This window comes from Castor canadensis, chromosome 10 (assembly GCF_047511655.1).
Source record: "Castor canadensis chromosome 10, mCasCan1.hap1v2, whole genome shotgun sequence".
Lineage (NCBI taxonomy): Eukaryota > Metazoa > Chordata > Mammalia > Rodentia > Castoridae > Castor > Castor canadensis.
Window position 1 is genome coordinate 59038710 of NC_133395.1, and position 16852 is coordinate 59055561.

Consider the following 16852-nt stretch of genomic DNA (forward strand, 5'->3'; position numbering starts at 1 on the left):
GTTCAGCAGGGCCCAGGGTATTTTTAGCCAACAGAAACTTGCTTATGGACAGTAAAGGTAATGCAGATTCAAGTGCATCTAAACTTTATTAGACACGTATTGCATGGTAGGCACAACACAAAGAACTCATGCTCAACTTATTCCATGATCATAACAAACTGTGTAGTGAGAAATGTTAACTTGCTTTACAGGTGAGGAGACTGAGTGTGAAGAGTGAAGAGATTTGCCTACAACTACACAGACTATGGATGATTCAAACACAGGGCTTCTGACTCCAAGCCCCAAACTCCCCTATTTCTCTCTACAGTACAGGCAATATTAAAGGGAATTGGGGCTCATATTCTAGTTCTGCTACTTACTAACTTCAGTCAAGTTACTTGACTTGGTGCCTCAGTTTCCTCATCTGTAAAGTGGGACTTTATAGTATGTGATCCTATAAAGTTTTTGAGAAGATTGAATGATGCTTGAAGGGCTGTGATAGTGCCTGACACATAGTAAGCACTCAGTGACTTATTGTCTTGCTCCTCCCAAATCAGCTAATTATGGTACAATCTTTTTGAGATCAAAGGATGGTTCTGCACTCTTCTGTCTTCTTTTCCTCATCGCCACCCACAAGCATAGTGCTTCGCTGAGAAACGACACTCAGGTGTTTATTCACAATGATTTCACTTCACTTAAACTCTCCCATCAATAAGTCCTTCTGACCATCACTATGGGAAAGCCCGCCCACCACAGTTTTGAAGTCCCTTATCTCTTGTGTTGTCTAATTTTGTTCTCACCACAACTTTAACTTACAAGAACTGAGGTTTGGATGAATGTGAGAGGTCACCCAGCAGGGGTTAGAAACAAGGTTCTAGGCATATGACTTGAAGCATCTGACACTTCTCTACGCTTGTGACAGTGTCCATGAGTCCTGTCCTCTGATATGGTCACCCTATGAGTTTGTCCTTCCTTAGGAAGAGAAAGTCTAATCTTGAACCCATTATTCAGAGACTTGGATACACTATAACTCACTAACAAAGCTGAGCAAATGAGACCCTTGTTACTTCTTGAAGAAATATTTTAATCAATTTGACACTATTCAGAGATCACATACTCTTAAGTAAACATTCTGTTATCATTAAGAAGCAATCAATAGATATTCATTTAAGAGATTACACATTTATCTAATTTGGGGATTTTTCATTTTAGTTGAATTTAAATACTTATAATTGTATAAATCATGATTAGAGTCCTAATAATAAAAGCCTACCATTTTTCCCCTGTACATCAGAAATGCAGTGGAGACTGTCTGCCTCATTTGGAAATGTCCAGTCTACTCCTGAGGCTTCTGCCCTTCCTTTGATGACAAGAGTAATTATCATCTTTGTGTGGGGGCAGAGACCTCCCTAGTTGCCTCTTTGACCTTCTCCAAACCAAAGGAAAACTTTCTAGAGGCTGAATGTTTTTTCCATTATATGTCATAGAGTCTCACTTTTGGATGAAGTAACACGTCACGTTATATTTTAAAAATTCAGAACTTTGGGGGAATTTCTAGTAGCTCCTTGATTTAGAAGGAGAAATTTGTAAGGATTGCACTCAGCACAGCTCTAGAGACCTTCAGGTGTGGATGTTACTTGTGAGGACCAGTCCTGCACATGGTCTCTTTTCTGATTTCACCAAATAGATTTAAACTCAGGATTATCACTAGGGCTTGGATGTGCCAACCCATTTACAACATCTACCACCAGTAATCCTGCAAATGCAAATGGTTCTTTCATCTTATAACAACCATTCACCTTAACCAGCTGCCCTGACAGCTGCTATTCAATTTTCTACTTCCTTCTACTCTCAGACTTTTCTAACAGTTGGAATTTATTTGTTGTCCAGTTGGCTCAAAGGTATCTCTTGCTCTTCCTGGATACTGCCTTCTATGTCCTCAGAAGGCTGTCAGCCTGTCCCAGGGGCAGCTTGACCCAAAGCCTCTCTATATTGGGGTGCTCCATATTAGAATTTTTCTCTGCCCTAAGTGGCAAAAATAACCAATGTTCCCTGTCATATTGTGCTATTTGCAGATGACAGGCATCATGATAACTTACGACACCCATCCACTCTCCTGTTCCTTTCTCCACAAATGTGAAAGTGAGGAAAGTCAGAACATAACTGCTATGCCCGCATCTGACTCCAAGACCAAGAGTTGCAGTTTGTGTGACCCTCTGGGGAAGGACAGGGAGCCCTGGGCTCTCTCTGATGGGCCCTCCTGCTTATTGAATTTCCCCATATGATACCTCATCAACCAGTGGCAAGTGAGGGAAGGCTTGGAGTCTCAGGTGCATGCTTGCCGTTTCCTTTGTCTCTGCTCTGTCTGTCCAGATTTGAAGCCCATGAGGCATGTCTAGGTCTGTGCTCTGTGTGGCGCCTGCCAATCGTGGATGTTCATGGAATGTGGATGATTGATGATGGTGCAAATCTGAGTAATAACAGCCATTTGGGGCATGATTCTCAGTAATTGGTTATGGATACATATGTCCTACACATGAGGAAGAAACCCAGCTAATGGGCACTGGGACGGCCCAAGTTAAAATGCTCCTCCCCCTTGCTGGGTGCCAGCGGCTCACGCTTGTAATCTTAGCTACTCAGGAGGCAGAGATCAAGAAGATCACAAAAAAAAGTGCTGGTGGAGTGGCAAAAGGTGATGGCCCTGAGTTCAAGCCCCAGTACCGCAAAACAAAAAACAAAAAACACTCCTCCCTTTAAAAGTAAAAAATGAGCCCTAGCACAGCTGCAATATCAAACCTGTATTGATACTGCACAACAGAAGCACCAATTGTGTGTCAGCTGCTGCACAACTGAGTCAAGGGAGAGAGGCAATTTTGTATGAAGAAGCTCCTTTCATATCCCCATTTTTCTTTGGTGGTCTTCACATTTCCTTTGTGCTTTAGGAGCACTTTTCACTAGAACCCAGTGGATGTACAGATGCTTCTATGGTGTGTGTATGAAAGAAAATGGAATTCTGTTTTCAGACAATATGGGGGTTAATCCCTTAAATTTTGAAACCCTTGGAGAAACAGAACAAGTGTTGGCTATAATGTGGAGAAATTGGAACTCTTCTGTTGTGCAGCTGCTATAGAAAACAGTGTGGAGGTTCCTCAAGAACCAAAAATTGAACTATCATTTGATCCAGCAATGCCACTTCTGGGTATATATCCAAATGAATTTAAAGCAGGATGTTAGAGAGATATTTTCACACTCAGGTACATTGTAGTATTATTCACAACAGCCAAGAAGTAGAAACAACCCAAGTGTTTATTGAGAGATGAATGACTAAACAAGATGTAGCACACACACATATATATATATATATATATATATACATCACAATTAAATATATATAAATATAGATATAGATGAAATACTATTCAGCCTTTAAAAAGAAGGAAATCCTGCCATGTGCTGCAACATGGATGGGCCTTGAAGCCATCAGGCTAAATGACATAGGCCAGTCACAGAAGGACAAACACTCTGCAGTTACATTCGAGATATCTAATGTAATAAAAATCATAAAAACAGAAAATAGAGAGTGGTGCCAAGGGCTGGGGGAGGGCAGAGGGGGACTTACAGGTTTACAAGATGAAAAAGTTCTAGAGACTACTGCACAATGATGTGGATATACTCGGCAGTATTGACCTGTACACTTAACACAGCGAAGATGGCAAACTGTAACCACAATTAAAAAGTTCTTTTTAAATTAGAGAAGTTTCTTTGTAAATGAAAATTCTTTGATAATGTGATAATGTGATAATGTAAACCTTGACTTTTCTGTAGGCACATCTTTGAATTTTTGTATATTGAATTTTCTTAAAGCCAGGCTTGCTTACAACTTGAATGTAGAAGACTCCGTGGGCAGTGCCAGTGTCTCTGGATCTGCCCGCCCTAGTGTACCACTCTCTTCCCACCCCAAATGGCATAACATTGCAGAACTAGGGATCTCTGGATAATAAGGGGCTTAAGATACACAAAAGAGCTCCCACTAATGGCTCCAGAGGTGGAGGATTTGACAGACTTGAGGCCACAGGGACTGGGCATTGCTGTCTTAATGCAGCTTCTACATGAAGTATCATAAACTATATATTTGGCCTTTGTCTTTGGTTCCTGACACAGAGCCTCCTTGGAATTTTCTGATAGACGCACCTTTTTTTTTTTTTTGTACTACTGAGGTTTGAACTCAGGGCTTTGTGCTTGCTTAGGCAGGTGCTCTACCACTTGAGCCACTTCCCCCGCCCCTGCCCTAAAAGCTCCTTTGGAACACACCTTAGTTTTTGCTAATGAGGTGACTCTGGAGGGGAGATGGTTGCCAGAGGACCCAACTAGGTGATTAGAGTTGAAATTTTCAGTACCCCTTGAGATAGAGTTAAATTATCAAAGGTCAATGATTTAATTAACCATGCCCATGTAATGAAATCTCCACAAAACCCCCATCGACAATAGGGTTCAGAGAGCTTCCTAGTTGATGAATGCATGGAGATGCTGGGAGGGCCATGAGACTAGAGTAGGAAATTATTCCTGAATTGTATCCCTCACAATAAAGCTGTAATCATAAGTAAAGTGCTTTCCTGAATTCTGTGAGTGCATCTACTTGACTATTGAACTCAAGCAGGGGGTTGTGGGAACCCCTGATTCACAGCTGGCCCAGACCTGGGATTGGTATCTGAGGTGAAGGCAGTCTTGTGGGACTGAGATCCTGACTTCTAGGACCTGCACTAACTCTAGGAAGCTAGTATCATATTGGAATTGAATTGGAGGACACACAGATAGTGTCAGAAAATAACTCAGAATATATTTCTTCCTGGGTCTGGACAGAGTTCAGTTTTTCTTCCTTCCTAAGTGGTCTAATGGCAAGTAAAAATGTTATCTCTGGAGAGAGGATGGGAGTCTCAATTTGGCCTGGCCGTGAGGATGGGAACAGCAGCTGGGTGACCAAACAGGAGCTAGTGTTTGGACTATTATGTGTCACACTGACCCTCACCAGCCTTGTGATCATAGCCAACACAAACTCTTCCTGCCTGTCAGATGCTCCTTTCCCACCTGTGATGCTCAGAAGGAAACCATGAACCCTGAAAAATACCGTATTGCTTTGTGATGTCACCTCTGGAATGTTCTGAGTGTTTTGGTGATCAACTTCTGCATAGGACCTATACCTGGCACCTCACATTGGTATGGCTTTTTACTCAAGATAGAAATAATAGTCTTAGATAATGAAGTAGGTATAGCTCTCTCTGCTTCAAAGACTTTCAAAAGGGTTTTATGTAAACTGTGTAATACCTATCTTAATTTCTGTTCCTGATCAATAAAGTATCTAATCAGATATCATCTACACATAACTTCAGCCTCAGATTTTCATAATGTACCTAGTTGACAAGGAAGGCATAAATTAGGAGAGTTATGTATTTCAGGTGAGCAGCTGAAGCCCAGAGAATGGGTTGGAACTTCTTATTTTCTCTTTTCCACAGCACTCGAGGCCAAATTTTACAAGAAAAAGAGATACCAGATCTGAAAGACTAGAAATTCCAATCAATGTGGTTCTACCTCAGGTAGGGATAATCACAGAAGGATGTAATCTACCAGTTTTAGCCAGAATAACTCTTGTCTTTCAAAAATCTAGCAAGACATTGCAGAAAAATGAGGAGTCAGGTCTTCAGGCTCTTATTGTGTTGGTTGTCCTTGACTGTGTGGCTAGGGGACGCCACATAGCCTCTCTGAGTCTTGGGTTTCTTTGGCCTTGAATGTGGGGAGCTGGGTCAGATGATCTGGTAAGACCTTCCAGCCTGATTTTCCAGTTTCTTATACTCTGAAATAACCAGCTTTCTCAAATGAGATTCTTTCTTGAGTGCTGTTTTTGTTACTTCTCTGGATTTCTGGGGAAAATTAGAACTGGGATTTGAAGTCATACTTAGAAGAATGAATCAATGAAAAGAAAACCTAGTATATGGGCCAAAGGGTACTGAGTCATTTTGGGTTGTCAAGAGAATTAAGCCTTGCTGTGTACCAATGAGTTTAACAAAGATGGATACTTGTTTGTTTGTTTTGTAGCCAATGAATTGTTGAAGTCCTGAGATCCTCATGTCTCCTCCCACAAGCAGCTGTTTCCTTGGTGGGGTCCTTTTGATTGGATTGTTTCTACTGCTGTTATGTCACAAAGGGGTAGCCTTGCTTTTTCCAGAGTTAACTAAGGCCCCATTGGAGGACCATGGGTATGCGACCAGAGGGGGTGAAATGTAGGATGAAGGGATCCAAAGCAGAGGTAATTATCTGAAGACTTGGTCCAGGGATATACACAGGACAATGGATCACCTGTGGGTGTTTTCTCTATGTAACTGTAACAATCTAGGCAAATATGTTCAGCAGGAGACAAAAATATAGGACAAGTAAACATTCTGGAGATTTGTTTTTCCCATTATCCTTATAATTTTGTAATGAACAGCCTCTTTTCTGTTTTAGCTCACAAAACTTAGCCAGAATATTAGATAACTTTCAGCTGACCATTCTACAGGATGACAACAAGCTGTAGGAACTTTTCTAGGCCTCATTGTTTCTACTTGAAATACACACTTGGCCATTACTCCTCCCCAGGGTGGGTATTGATCCTTTGGTTCCTTCCCAGCTCACATAAACCAATCTTTGCATTGCCAAGAAATAGACAGAGGATGCAAGGCTAGGGGTGGGAGCAAGATTTCAAAGTGTTCAAGTGAAAGTAAGATTGGAAAGATTCTTCCATCCACCTTTAGCACAACTTTTCTTCCTCCTTTCTTGGGAGTACCTGTTACAGGGGCACAAGCCAGGAACCTTCCAGGATGCTCTGGACTGGTTCTCAGTGGGGAGAGAGGGCATGGATAACTGGATGATCTGAACTGAAACCCAAGGGCTGTGAGATGGACCAGTGTGCCTCCCCAATGAGTTTGTGGGAGGAAGAAACATTGATGGAGCACTGATGGCATCACATGTCAGGCACAGGGCCATGCAAGCGTGAGGGAGAGATTTCAATAGCTATGGGAATAGGGAAGCTCACTAGTAAGGGCAGAGCTGAAATTAGGGGCTTAGGTTCAGGCCAATGCCCAGCCTCTCTGTTTATGTTGCCAGGCTTGGCCAGGTGGCGGGGGTGGGGGGTGGGTTGGGGGGGGAGGGATCTCAGCTCTGTGATTCTTCTCCTGCTTTTAAGAGATCGTGTCTCCACTTCCCCCATCTTGACTGTTCATGCCAGAACTACCTGGGTGTATTTGTACTATGTGGCTTTATTTTGAACTGAGTTCATTTGTTTTGGAAGGAAATTACAATAGCAGCTCTGTGTCCAGGAAGCACCTCTGGCTCCTAGCTGCCCATCCTGCTGGGCCTTTGAGCTTCCCAATGACACTGAAAATGCCTGTGTTATCACCTTTAGGTCTTTTCAGGCCTTATTGATTTCCCATTTTTCTCCCTCACATTAAATATTTGTGTTTTCTGATCTATTTTCCTCCAACACATTAACTTGCAAGCCATCAGTGTTACTTCCTGTCCAAGTGAACTGATTTCCTGGTTCCTCTTGTGTCCATGACTCAGTTCTCACAGTCCTTCATATTGCCCCAGGGAGCGCGCTCTATGAATTTCATTAAGGTGTCATTCACTCCTAGATCATTAATGAAGGCTCCACACCAGATGACAGCGAGCTCCAATAGCACCTTCCAGTGTCCGTTTCCTCCCCGCCTCCGCCTTTTCTCCTTCTCCTTTGTTTGAGTTTGTTCTTCAGAAGCATGAAACCTCCCTGATAATAGCCATATCTCTGCTAATTTGAATAACTGTCAGAGGAAGATTTCAAGAGATTCTTTATTAAATGATTAGCTAAAACTATGACATATGACATCTTTATCCTCTACACCACCCGCATTGTAATACTATCAGAATCAATCACATTACCTGAGTTATCCTTTTGCCTGTTAGCATTTTTTAAAAACAGACATTGACTTTATCATGGTACTAGAGGGCTGAGTTAATTTAAAAAATGCTAATGAACTCAGCCATTTCATCTTGTGGAAATTAGCATATGTAACTTTCCCTTCTAGAATCTTGGGGTCCTTGCATCACAACATGGCAGAGGGTACCATGTGGAGAGACAGAGAAGAGACAGGGGCTCATTTTTATACACACTCCTGTAATAAGACATGAATTAATCCATGCCTTCACGAACCAAACACCTCCTAAAGTGTATCTTTCAAATACCATTACCATATGGATCTGGGGATTAAGTTTTCAACATGTGAAATTTAGGGATATGTCAAACCTCAGCGGTGTGTGTCAGCTAAGTGTGGTTAGTCACTATCCAGTCCCCATTCCCAAACTTTTTAGATGGAAGTCAACCAACCCTAGTCACTCCATCCCAGAAGATCCCACCCATAAAGTGCCCTTCCTTAGAAATTCTGGTCCCTTCTTCTCCCCTTTGCCTTTTGTCTCTTCTTTCAATTGGTCACTCTTTCCCTATGTTCTTCACTAGCTACAAGGCCAGTGATCTGACAAAGGCACAGTCATTGGTGACTTCTTTTTTTTTCTTTCCTTCCAGGACCACTCACAGTTAAACAGGAGACAGTTGGGAGGCACAAGAAGGATTCCAATCTGCAGGCGGGATTTCAGGCGTCTGTGAAGGCTAGGCTTGTATGACTGGGTTACAGCTGTAAGCATGTTACTTGCTGCTGAGAACCGAGTCTTTTGGTGCCTTTCTAACTCTTGATGGGAATGTGTGATGCGCTCCAGAGTCAAATATATTTCCATCCTCCAACTTCCTATCTCTTTCTGCATGAAGTCAACCTTTTCTTCCCCGGCATCTCTACTCTGTGAAAGCATTTCCTAAAGACCATTTCCTTCATGGCAAACATGGGCTGTACTGCCATAGGTTCCACCTCAAAGGCTTAGGAGAACCCTTAGAGCATGGACCTCTTGACAGAGTCAAGGTCATCAGGCAGTTTAGCTCAGACCATGGGACCAACCCAGTGATATCACTGGCCAAGAAGACCTAAAAAAGTCCTAGCTGCAAACATAGGCCGAGGAGGCCTGGGATCTTGTAGCTGCCTGTCTTTGCTTAGCTCAGATGCTCACATTTTGATAAGCTCCTTTATAAAGAAATATATTCAGCATTTTCAACAGTGGCTAAAGGAATAGTTAAATCTTATAGTAAAGCTGACTGTCTCTTTGGTCTTTATGACAGCTTGTCTACCACTGGTCCTTTTATAGACCTGAAAGTAGGCAGAACGGCTATGTTTAAGCTTATTTTAGAGTGATGTTCAGATAAGCAAAGAGACTTTTTCATGAGCACTCAGTCATGAGAAATTTGAGCTCAAAGCTACTGGGAATTTCAGGCCTCTACTTTGATTTGTTTGTTACAGGTTCCCGATGAAGAAATGGACAGCTAGCTCGTGTATAGGGAGCAGCTTTCTTCAAGTGTGTATGTGTGTGTGTGGGGTGGGGGACATGGATACATGGACCTTGGGAGTTTACATGAGGAAAATGCCATGGTTACAGATTCTGTCATGCAGTGACAGTTCTGCACTAGGCTATTTAAAAATGTTTAAAATATGAATTGAAGTAAGGGTATGGCTTTACTGATTATACTTCACTATCACTCATGGGAAACTCAGACTATGTGCCATATGCTCTACCTCCCAGGGTTAAGGGGACCTTCTTAGACCAAAAACAACAACAACAACAAGAAAAACTGGCCACTTTTGCTGGCCTCAAATGGTAGAATATTAACTGTTCCATATCTTTCAATTTAACATCTCCTCCCCACCTTTCAGTGCATTTTGATCAATTTATTCATATCAAGGACTCATTAAGCCTCCATTGTATGTCAAGTGTGGGGTTCTGATTCTCAGGACCAGTCGTGTCAGAAAAATAAAGGTTGGGTCACTGTCCTTAGAGAATTGCATTTTATTCCTATAAATAAATGGAGAAGAAGGGACAGATGTAGGAAAACCACTGCAAAGTCATGTCATGATTTTAACATGACTCTGTTGCCTTGTTAGCTAGGTTAGTACGGTCTCAGCAATTTAGGGTAAGATATTATATGTAGGTATGGAAAGCTATTGACATATTGTCTGATACATAAATGTTATTTCTTTTTGCTTGTTTTATACAATCTTTCTCTAACGAATTGCTAAACAACTTCTCTTATGAGTGAAGAAATAATTCATATATGTAGTTCATATATTTTCCTTTTATTTTTGAATTCTACAATAACTCCTCTGAAACAAGTAGAACAGATATTAGGTTGCTGTACAGATTGGATGGCTATACAGGTTGTGTTCCTGTGACAACAGTTATGAATGGCACTTCCTAGAGTTGGGCATTGTACAACTTGAGGGGGTGGCACTGAACCATTCTAGCACCTGTATTTTCTAGATGTGGAAACTGACACCCAGAGTTAAGTGACTTTGGAAAGCCCATGCACTGGTACAGCACAGTCAGGACTCTTCAGATGTTATCATGTATTGTTCCCCATGCCTTTCAGACCTCATAAGTGCTTGCTGCACTTTGACCTTTCTATTTTGCACAAGAAATAATGGGTGTTCTTTGCTGATATTTTTCAAATTGGAAGTTTCCTGAGAGCAGGGTGTGTGAGCTTAAAACCCAGTGGATGCCAAATTAATGTTAGCTGATTCCCTAATATAAATGAAGAGAAAGAATTGGTACAATAACATTGCCAGTGGGAGTATGGGTAAGGTGAGGAGCTTCTTGGTCACAGGACCAAAACTGAGCTTTTCTTTGATGACAATATCCAGATGGTTCTGACTGAAGTAGGGAAACAAAGAAAAGTTCCTTGGTACCCAGTTCAGCTTGTGCAATAGAACAAAGACAGTTGAACAGTATGATTTGAAGGCCACCAAAGATACAAGTGTGAACGGGTATAAAGCATCAATGGTTCCTCATTGGATGCTTAGCTGGATCAAGAGAAGGATCTCATGGATTGAAACAATCATGAAAATCAATTATGAGACAACTGAGGAAATGTGAATCCTGACTTAGTACTTGCTGATGTTAAGGGGTCATTAAATTTTAAGGGAATAACAATGATATTGGGTTCTATAAAATCCTACACATTGATATATTTATGGATAAATGACATGATGTCATTTTGTGTTAAAATAATCCAGTGTTGGGGAAGTGGTTGTGGAATCAGGTAGAAGTGTAGAAGAAGCAAGTGTGGCCTTGATTTGATAATTGGTGAGTAGATGGAATTTTATTAAACTTATTTTCTTTTCATATATGTTTGAAACTTTCCATAATAAAGAATATGTTGAGCCCCAAATGCTGCAAGTCCTTTTATAAATTCATGGCAATTTCTCATGAGTGTCTCATACATGTAAGTTCAGGGAACCAGAAGTGAATTTGTATCTTAGGAAGTGACTTCATGCTGGTTATATAACTTCTGAGTCTCAGTTTCTTCATCTGTGAAATGGGGATCCAGGTTGAGTATCTTTTATCCAAAATGCCTGACACCAGTACTGTTTTGATTATTGAGTTTTTCCAGGCTTTGGAATAGTTGCATATTCATAATGAAATGTCCTGGGGGACCAAACCCAAGTATAAACATGAAATTCATTAGTGTTTCATGTGCACTTTATATACATGGCCTGAAGGTAATTTTATACAATATTTTTAGCTTACCTGTGTTGACTGCAACCTGTTGTATGAGGGGAAGAGTGGATTTTTTCCACTTGTGGCATCATATTGGTGTTCAAAATATTTTGGACTTTGGAGCATTTTGGAATTTGGGTTTTTGAATTAGGGATGCTTAGCCTGTAGTAATATTTATATGCAAGTGTTGTGAGGATTAAATAAACTCTGTAGGTAGAACGGTTTGCTCAGCACCTAGCAAGAAATTGAGGCTCAATATTTTTTTTTGTTAAGGGCTCAATATTTGTTTCCTTCTCAGGACTGTTGATTAAAACCACATTTTTGCAATGGTAACGTCTTCTGGAGTCAGCTCCTGCTGAGAATGGAGCCCTGCATGGGCTCTGGTGCAAGTATGGAGGGGTTTTCTCAAGATTCTCTCCTTACTGACCTTGGCTAATCTTCCCAGATCCAGGGACCTTAAATTTACAGAGCACTATCCACAGTGAGGTTCATTCTGGACACAGACTCAGCCACACTTGAGAAATGTGAAAACCACAGATGCTGAACTTACTGAAAATCAATAAGGTTCGGCTTACAGAATGTCTTCACATCTTTACTATCTGGAAGATTGAGTACATCCTTACAAAGTTAATGACATGAGCGGATTGCAAAGTTAATGGCATAGGACTGTGACTTCTATTTATCTAGTTCTTTGAGTCTTAAAAATTCTAACAACTTTATATACCATGCAAATTATATATTTCTACACACATACAAACACAATGCAGATAACTTGTTTTCTATCTTCTCTCTCTTTAAACTGTGAAAAATAACCTATGAGGATTTGCATCTGGAGGACATTTCTATGTACTTAGATGAAATGCTTTTGGTGTATTTAGAAGTATCCATCATGATCTTTGTTTTATTTAAATACATTGCTGCAATTGTCAACTCTTCTTCAGTGTGTATTCCACCTGTTCACTTCCTGAACACATCTCCTAATTGTTGTACTAGTGAAATCTACTTTTCTCAGTGATTATTTTATTTCTAAGGCACTTGGTAATTTAAAAAACAGTTTTGCCCTTGTTGTTTCATCCAGTCCTCACAACAGTGATATGAACCAAGCAGGATACATATTTTTTTTATTCCCATTTACAGGTACATTTCACTGACTTTCAATAATGGAAGGTCCCTTTAGGATCATGGGGCTTGACTTCCTTTTTTTTTTTGTAACTAATGACGAATCTGGGTCTCAGAGACAGTGAGAGAGCTCTTCAGTTTTAAAGTGCCCATCAGTGACAGGGCCAGGAAAAGAAACCTGTGACTTCCAATCTTGACACCTGGGTCTTTAACTCTCATGTAAGCCTCCTCTATGCAAACCAGACATTCTAATTGTCTTAGAGCTGTCCTGGTCACCTGCAGCTGGAATCGCATGATGGAGCTACTTAGAAAGGCAGATTCCTGGCTTACCTCCAGACTGGATGAATCAGATTTGCAGGAGAAAGGCTCAGAAATGTGCATTTAAAATTCACTCTGACTGGGCAAACTAGCTTGCACCTGTAATCCTAGAGGTGGAGATCAGGATGATCTCAGTTCAAGAACAGCCACAGAAAAAGTTCATGAGATCCCATTTCATGATCTGTGGGGGTGGTGGGTCGGCACCTATCATCCCAGCTACTTGGTAGGAGTCAGGACTGAAATGTTTTGTCATTTCCAAAACCTATGACTTTACTCTCTGTCATATATAACTGAATGCCATTATTTGTGGATTTTATATATTTGTGAATTTACCTACTCACTAAAATTTATTCATAACCCCAGAATTAACGCTCACAGCACTTTTGTGGCGTGAGCCACCACTTTTGTGGCACAGAGTGGTGGTGTTTGACACCAGCCGAGGAACCTCTTGTTTGTGCTCTCACTGGAAATCAGTGTCCTTTTTGCAGTTTAGTGTCACAGTTTTGAAAGTTTTTTGCTTTTGACAGGTGATTTCACTTTAAAATGGCTTTCTAGGCAAGGTGAAAAAAGCTGTTCAGGGTTCTTTTTTTCTTTTTTTTTTTCCTCCCAGCACTGGGGTGTGAATTCAGGGCCTACACCTTGAGCCACTCCACCAGCCCTGTTTCATGATGGGTTTTTTTCTAGGGTCTCGTGAACTATTTGTCCAAGCTGGCTTCCAACCATGATCCTCCTGATCTCTGTCTCTGGAGTAGTTAAGATTATAGGCATGAGTCACTGGCACCCAGCAGTATCCAGGGTTCTTAATCACAAGATGGCTGTGATGTGCAGTGCAGAGAGAACTGTGTTAGGCATACTTTGCTAAGGCACAAGTGATGAGGCTTCCATGTTAATGAATCAATCATACATATTCATTAAGGTGTCTTTAAGAAGAACCATAAGGCTTGAGGCATGGTTCAAGTGGTAGAGGTCCTGCTTCTCAAGTGCAAGGCCCTGAGTTCAAACCCCAGTACTGCCCCCCCTACCCCCAAAAAAGAAACTCACCTAAAGCAAGGTCATATACCCATCACATGACAAAAGTGTGACTAGTGAGTGGCTCACAGGAACCTAGCCCAATATTTCCCTTGGAGCTAGGATTGAGTATTCACGAAATCAGCATTCAAGGTGACTTTATAGAGCAACACTACCTAGAATGACAAGCATTGACTATACTCCAAAGTGCCCACCGTGGCCAGGCCACAGGCCACTCTCAGATGGGGGATCCTGGGGGAGTCTCCTGGCCTCTAAGTGTACCAGTAGCCCTGGATGTGCAGTTCCTCCATTAACACTGGCCTTCCCTGTTCTCTCCCACAGAGGGGCACGACCGAGCCCTCGCTGAGACTCCACAACCTATACACCACCCCTCGCTGCTCCCGGCAGGCCACCTTGCCCCGAATGAGCCGCAGGGTCGCCAGCCAGCACTCCTACCCACTCAACCGCTTCTCCTCCGTGCCCTTGGAGTCCATGGATCGCCCCACCTCCCAGGCCGACCTGGAGCTGGATTACAACCCTCCCCGGGTGCAGCTCAGCGACGAGATGTTCGTGTTCCAGGACGGGCGGTGGGTGAACGAGAACTGCCGCCTGCAGTCCCCTTACTTCTCCCCCTCGTCCTCTTTCCACCACAAGCTGCACCACAAGAGGCTGGCCAAGGAGTACCTGCTGCAGGAGGAGAACAAGTCTCTGCGCGACGAGAACAGGGCCCTGCGGGAGGAGAACAGGGCCCTGCGCAAGGAGAACAAGATCCTGCAGGTGCTGTGGGAGGAGCACAAGGCCATGCTGGGCCGCCAGGACAGCCGGGCCTCCTCGCCACTGCTGCACAAGGACACCACGTCCCAAGAGGTGGTGAAGAAGGACATCACAGCCCTGCCAGTGCAGCGCAGCAAGGAGAACACCCTCCAGCAACTCCGGGAGGAGAACCGAGCCCTGCAGCAGCTGCTGGAGCACAGGCAGGCCTACTGGGCCCAGGCCGAGGACAAGGTGGCCGCCGGGGAGGACACCAAGCCCACTCCCTCTTCCCACGAGGAGCCCCACAGCCCTGGGCTGCTGGCAGACCAGGGTCCAAGCCTCTCCTCTCCCTTCGAGGAGCTCAAAGGCTCCTCTACCGCGCAGGACGACTGCAAGACGCTGCGTGCCCTGCGGGAGATGGTCAGCAACCTGTCCGGGGCCTCCGGGGAGGAGGAGGGCAAGGTGGGCGCGGGCCTGGCAGATGGTGGGCATCCCTTGCAGCTGCTCAGAGAGATGAGTCAGGCCCTGCAGGCCCTGCGGGAAGAGAACCGGCTCCTGCAGGAGGAGAACAGGGCCCTGCACGTGCTGCGGGAGGAGCACCGCATCTTCCAGGAGGAGAACAAGGCTCTGTGGGAGAACAACAAACTGAAGCTGCAGCAGCGGCTGGTCATCGACACGGTGACCGAGGTCACCGCCCGCATGGAGATGCTCATTGAGGAGCTGTACGCCTTCATGCCCTCCAAAAACAAGGAGCCCAAAAAGCCCAGCAGAGTCTGAGGCCTAAGCACGGATAGGGGCACCGAGTTGGGGCACAGAACACCTGGCCAGAGACAAAGCCCTGTCTTCTCTTGTCTACCTTGCCTTTGCCAACCACTGTGTGCCTAGTGAATAGCCCTGCTAACACAGAGAGTCAATAAAGACTGAGGATGCTGGAGGCATCCAGCACCAGCATGTGGCTTTAGCCTCTTTTCTTGTTGAAAAAAAGAATGGACTTCACAATTTTAGGTTGGTAGTACCACTGAGCTCCTCTTTACCCCTCGCCCCTCCCTACTCATGCACACCCTCCCCCACTACCAACATCCCTCACCAGAGTAGTAGGTTTGTAAAAACCCATGAACCTATACTGTCATGTCACCTAAGATAAGTCCATTCTTATCTTAGGGGCCACTTTTGGTGGTGTACATTAAGTTGGGACAAATGTATGCCGTGAGTCCACCACTGTAGTATCACATAGAATGGTTTCACTGCCTTACAAACCTCTGTGTTATTCATCCCTCCTTCCGAACCTTGGCAATCACTGACATTTTTACTCTTCATAGTTTTGCCTTCTCCAAATGTCATATAGTTAGACTCTTGCAGTATGTAGTCTTTTCGGATTGTGTTCTTGCACTTGGATGTACATTTTAAGGTTCTTCCATGTCTTTTCATAGATAAATAGCCAGTTTCTTTTCAGTGTTGAGTACTATTCAATTGTCTGAATGCTCTTTACCCATTCACCTTCTGAAAGACAGAAGGTGGCTTCCAATTTTTGACAATATGAATCTGGCTTCTGTTTCTTTTCTCCTTTTCTCCCAGTCTTTTCCTTACTCATCTCTGTTTTTCATTTCCTCCCTTTTTCCTCTTCATCTTTTTTTCTATTGTCCTTGTCATTACTCCTACTTTTAAGACTACAGGGTGGAAGGAGGTATCAGGAGAAGAGGTCACTGTAAGACAGGCCTTTTCAATGATGCCTTTATCGACATTTGGGGCAGGATAACTCTCTGGTGGGGACTGTCCTGTGTATTGTGTTTTCTAGAATCCCTGGTGTCTACTTACTAGGTGCCAGTAATTGCCAGCTAACCTCCAGCTATGACAACCAAAATATGTCTCCAGACATTGTTGAGTGTTCTCTGGGGGAAAAAAATCCCAACACTGCTATAGGGTTCTTAAAGTATATTCCTTAGAACACTAGTTCTTGAGATGCTCTGAGGAAATGAAGGTTTCCATGGGAGAAATTCAGCTGTGGTTCTCTCCAGTA

At 43.1% G+C, this 16852-nt stretch overlaps 1 protein-coding gene across 3 annotated transcripts; it reads left to right on the top strand.

The window, feature by feature from the left end:
* The first annotated feature begins 5118 nt into the window (after positions 1–5118).
* Cby2 (chibby family member 2) lies at positions 5119–15735 on the top strand. 3 transcript variants are annotated; one of them, XM_020151845.2, is made up of 3 exons: positions 5119–5193; positions 5490–5570; positions 14425–15735. In XM_020151845.2, exons 1-3 carry the CDS (start codon positions 5119–5121, stop codon positions 15610–15612), a joined length of 1344 nt encoding a protein of 447 aa, XP_020007434.1. In that variant the 3' UTR covers positions 15613–15735. The 3 variants fall into 3 exon arrangements, with proteins under 3 accessions (XP_020007434.1, XP_020007438.1, XP_020007443.2); XM_020151849.2 differs by lacking the exon at positions 5490–5570; XM_020151854.2 differs by lacking the exons at positions 5119–5193; positions 5490–5570 and adding an exon at positions 6233–6280.
* Positions 15736–16852: the final 1117 nt, after the last annotated feature.

Coding starts and splice junctions, on each gene's coding strand:
- Cby2 (XM_020151845.2), top strand. CDS start 5,119: ATGTCACCTCTGGAATGTTCTGAGTGTTTTGGTGATCAACTTCTGCAT. Junction 5,194..5,489: donor ATACCTGGCACCTCACATTG/GTATGGCTTTTT, acceptor TCTTTTCCACAG/CACTCGAGGCCAAATTTTAC. Junction 5,571..14,424: donor TCAATGTGGTTCTACCTCAG/GTAGGGATAATC, acceptor TCTCTCCCACAG/AGGGGCACGACCGAGCCCTC.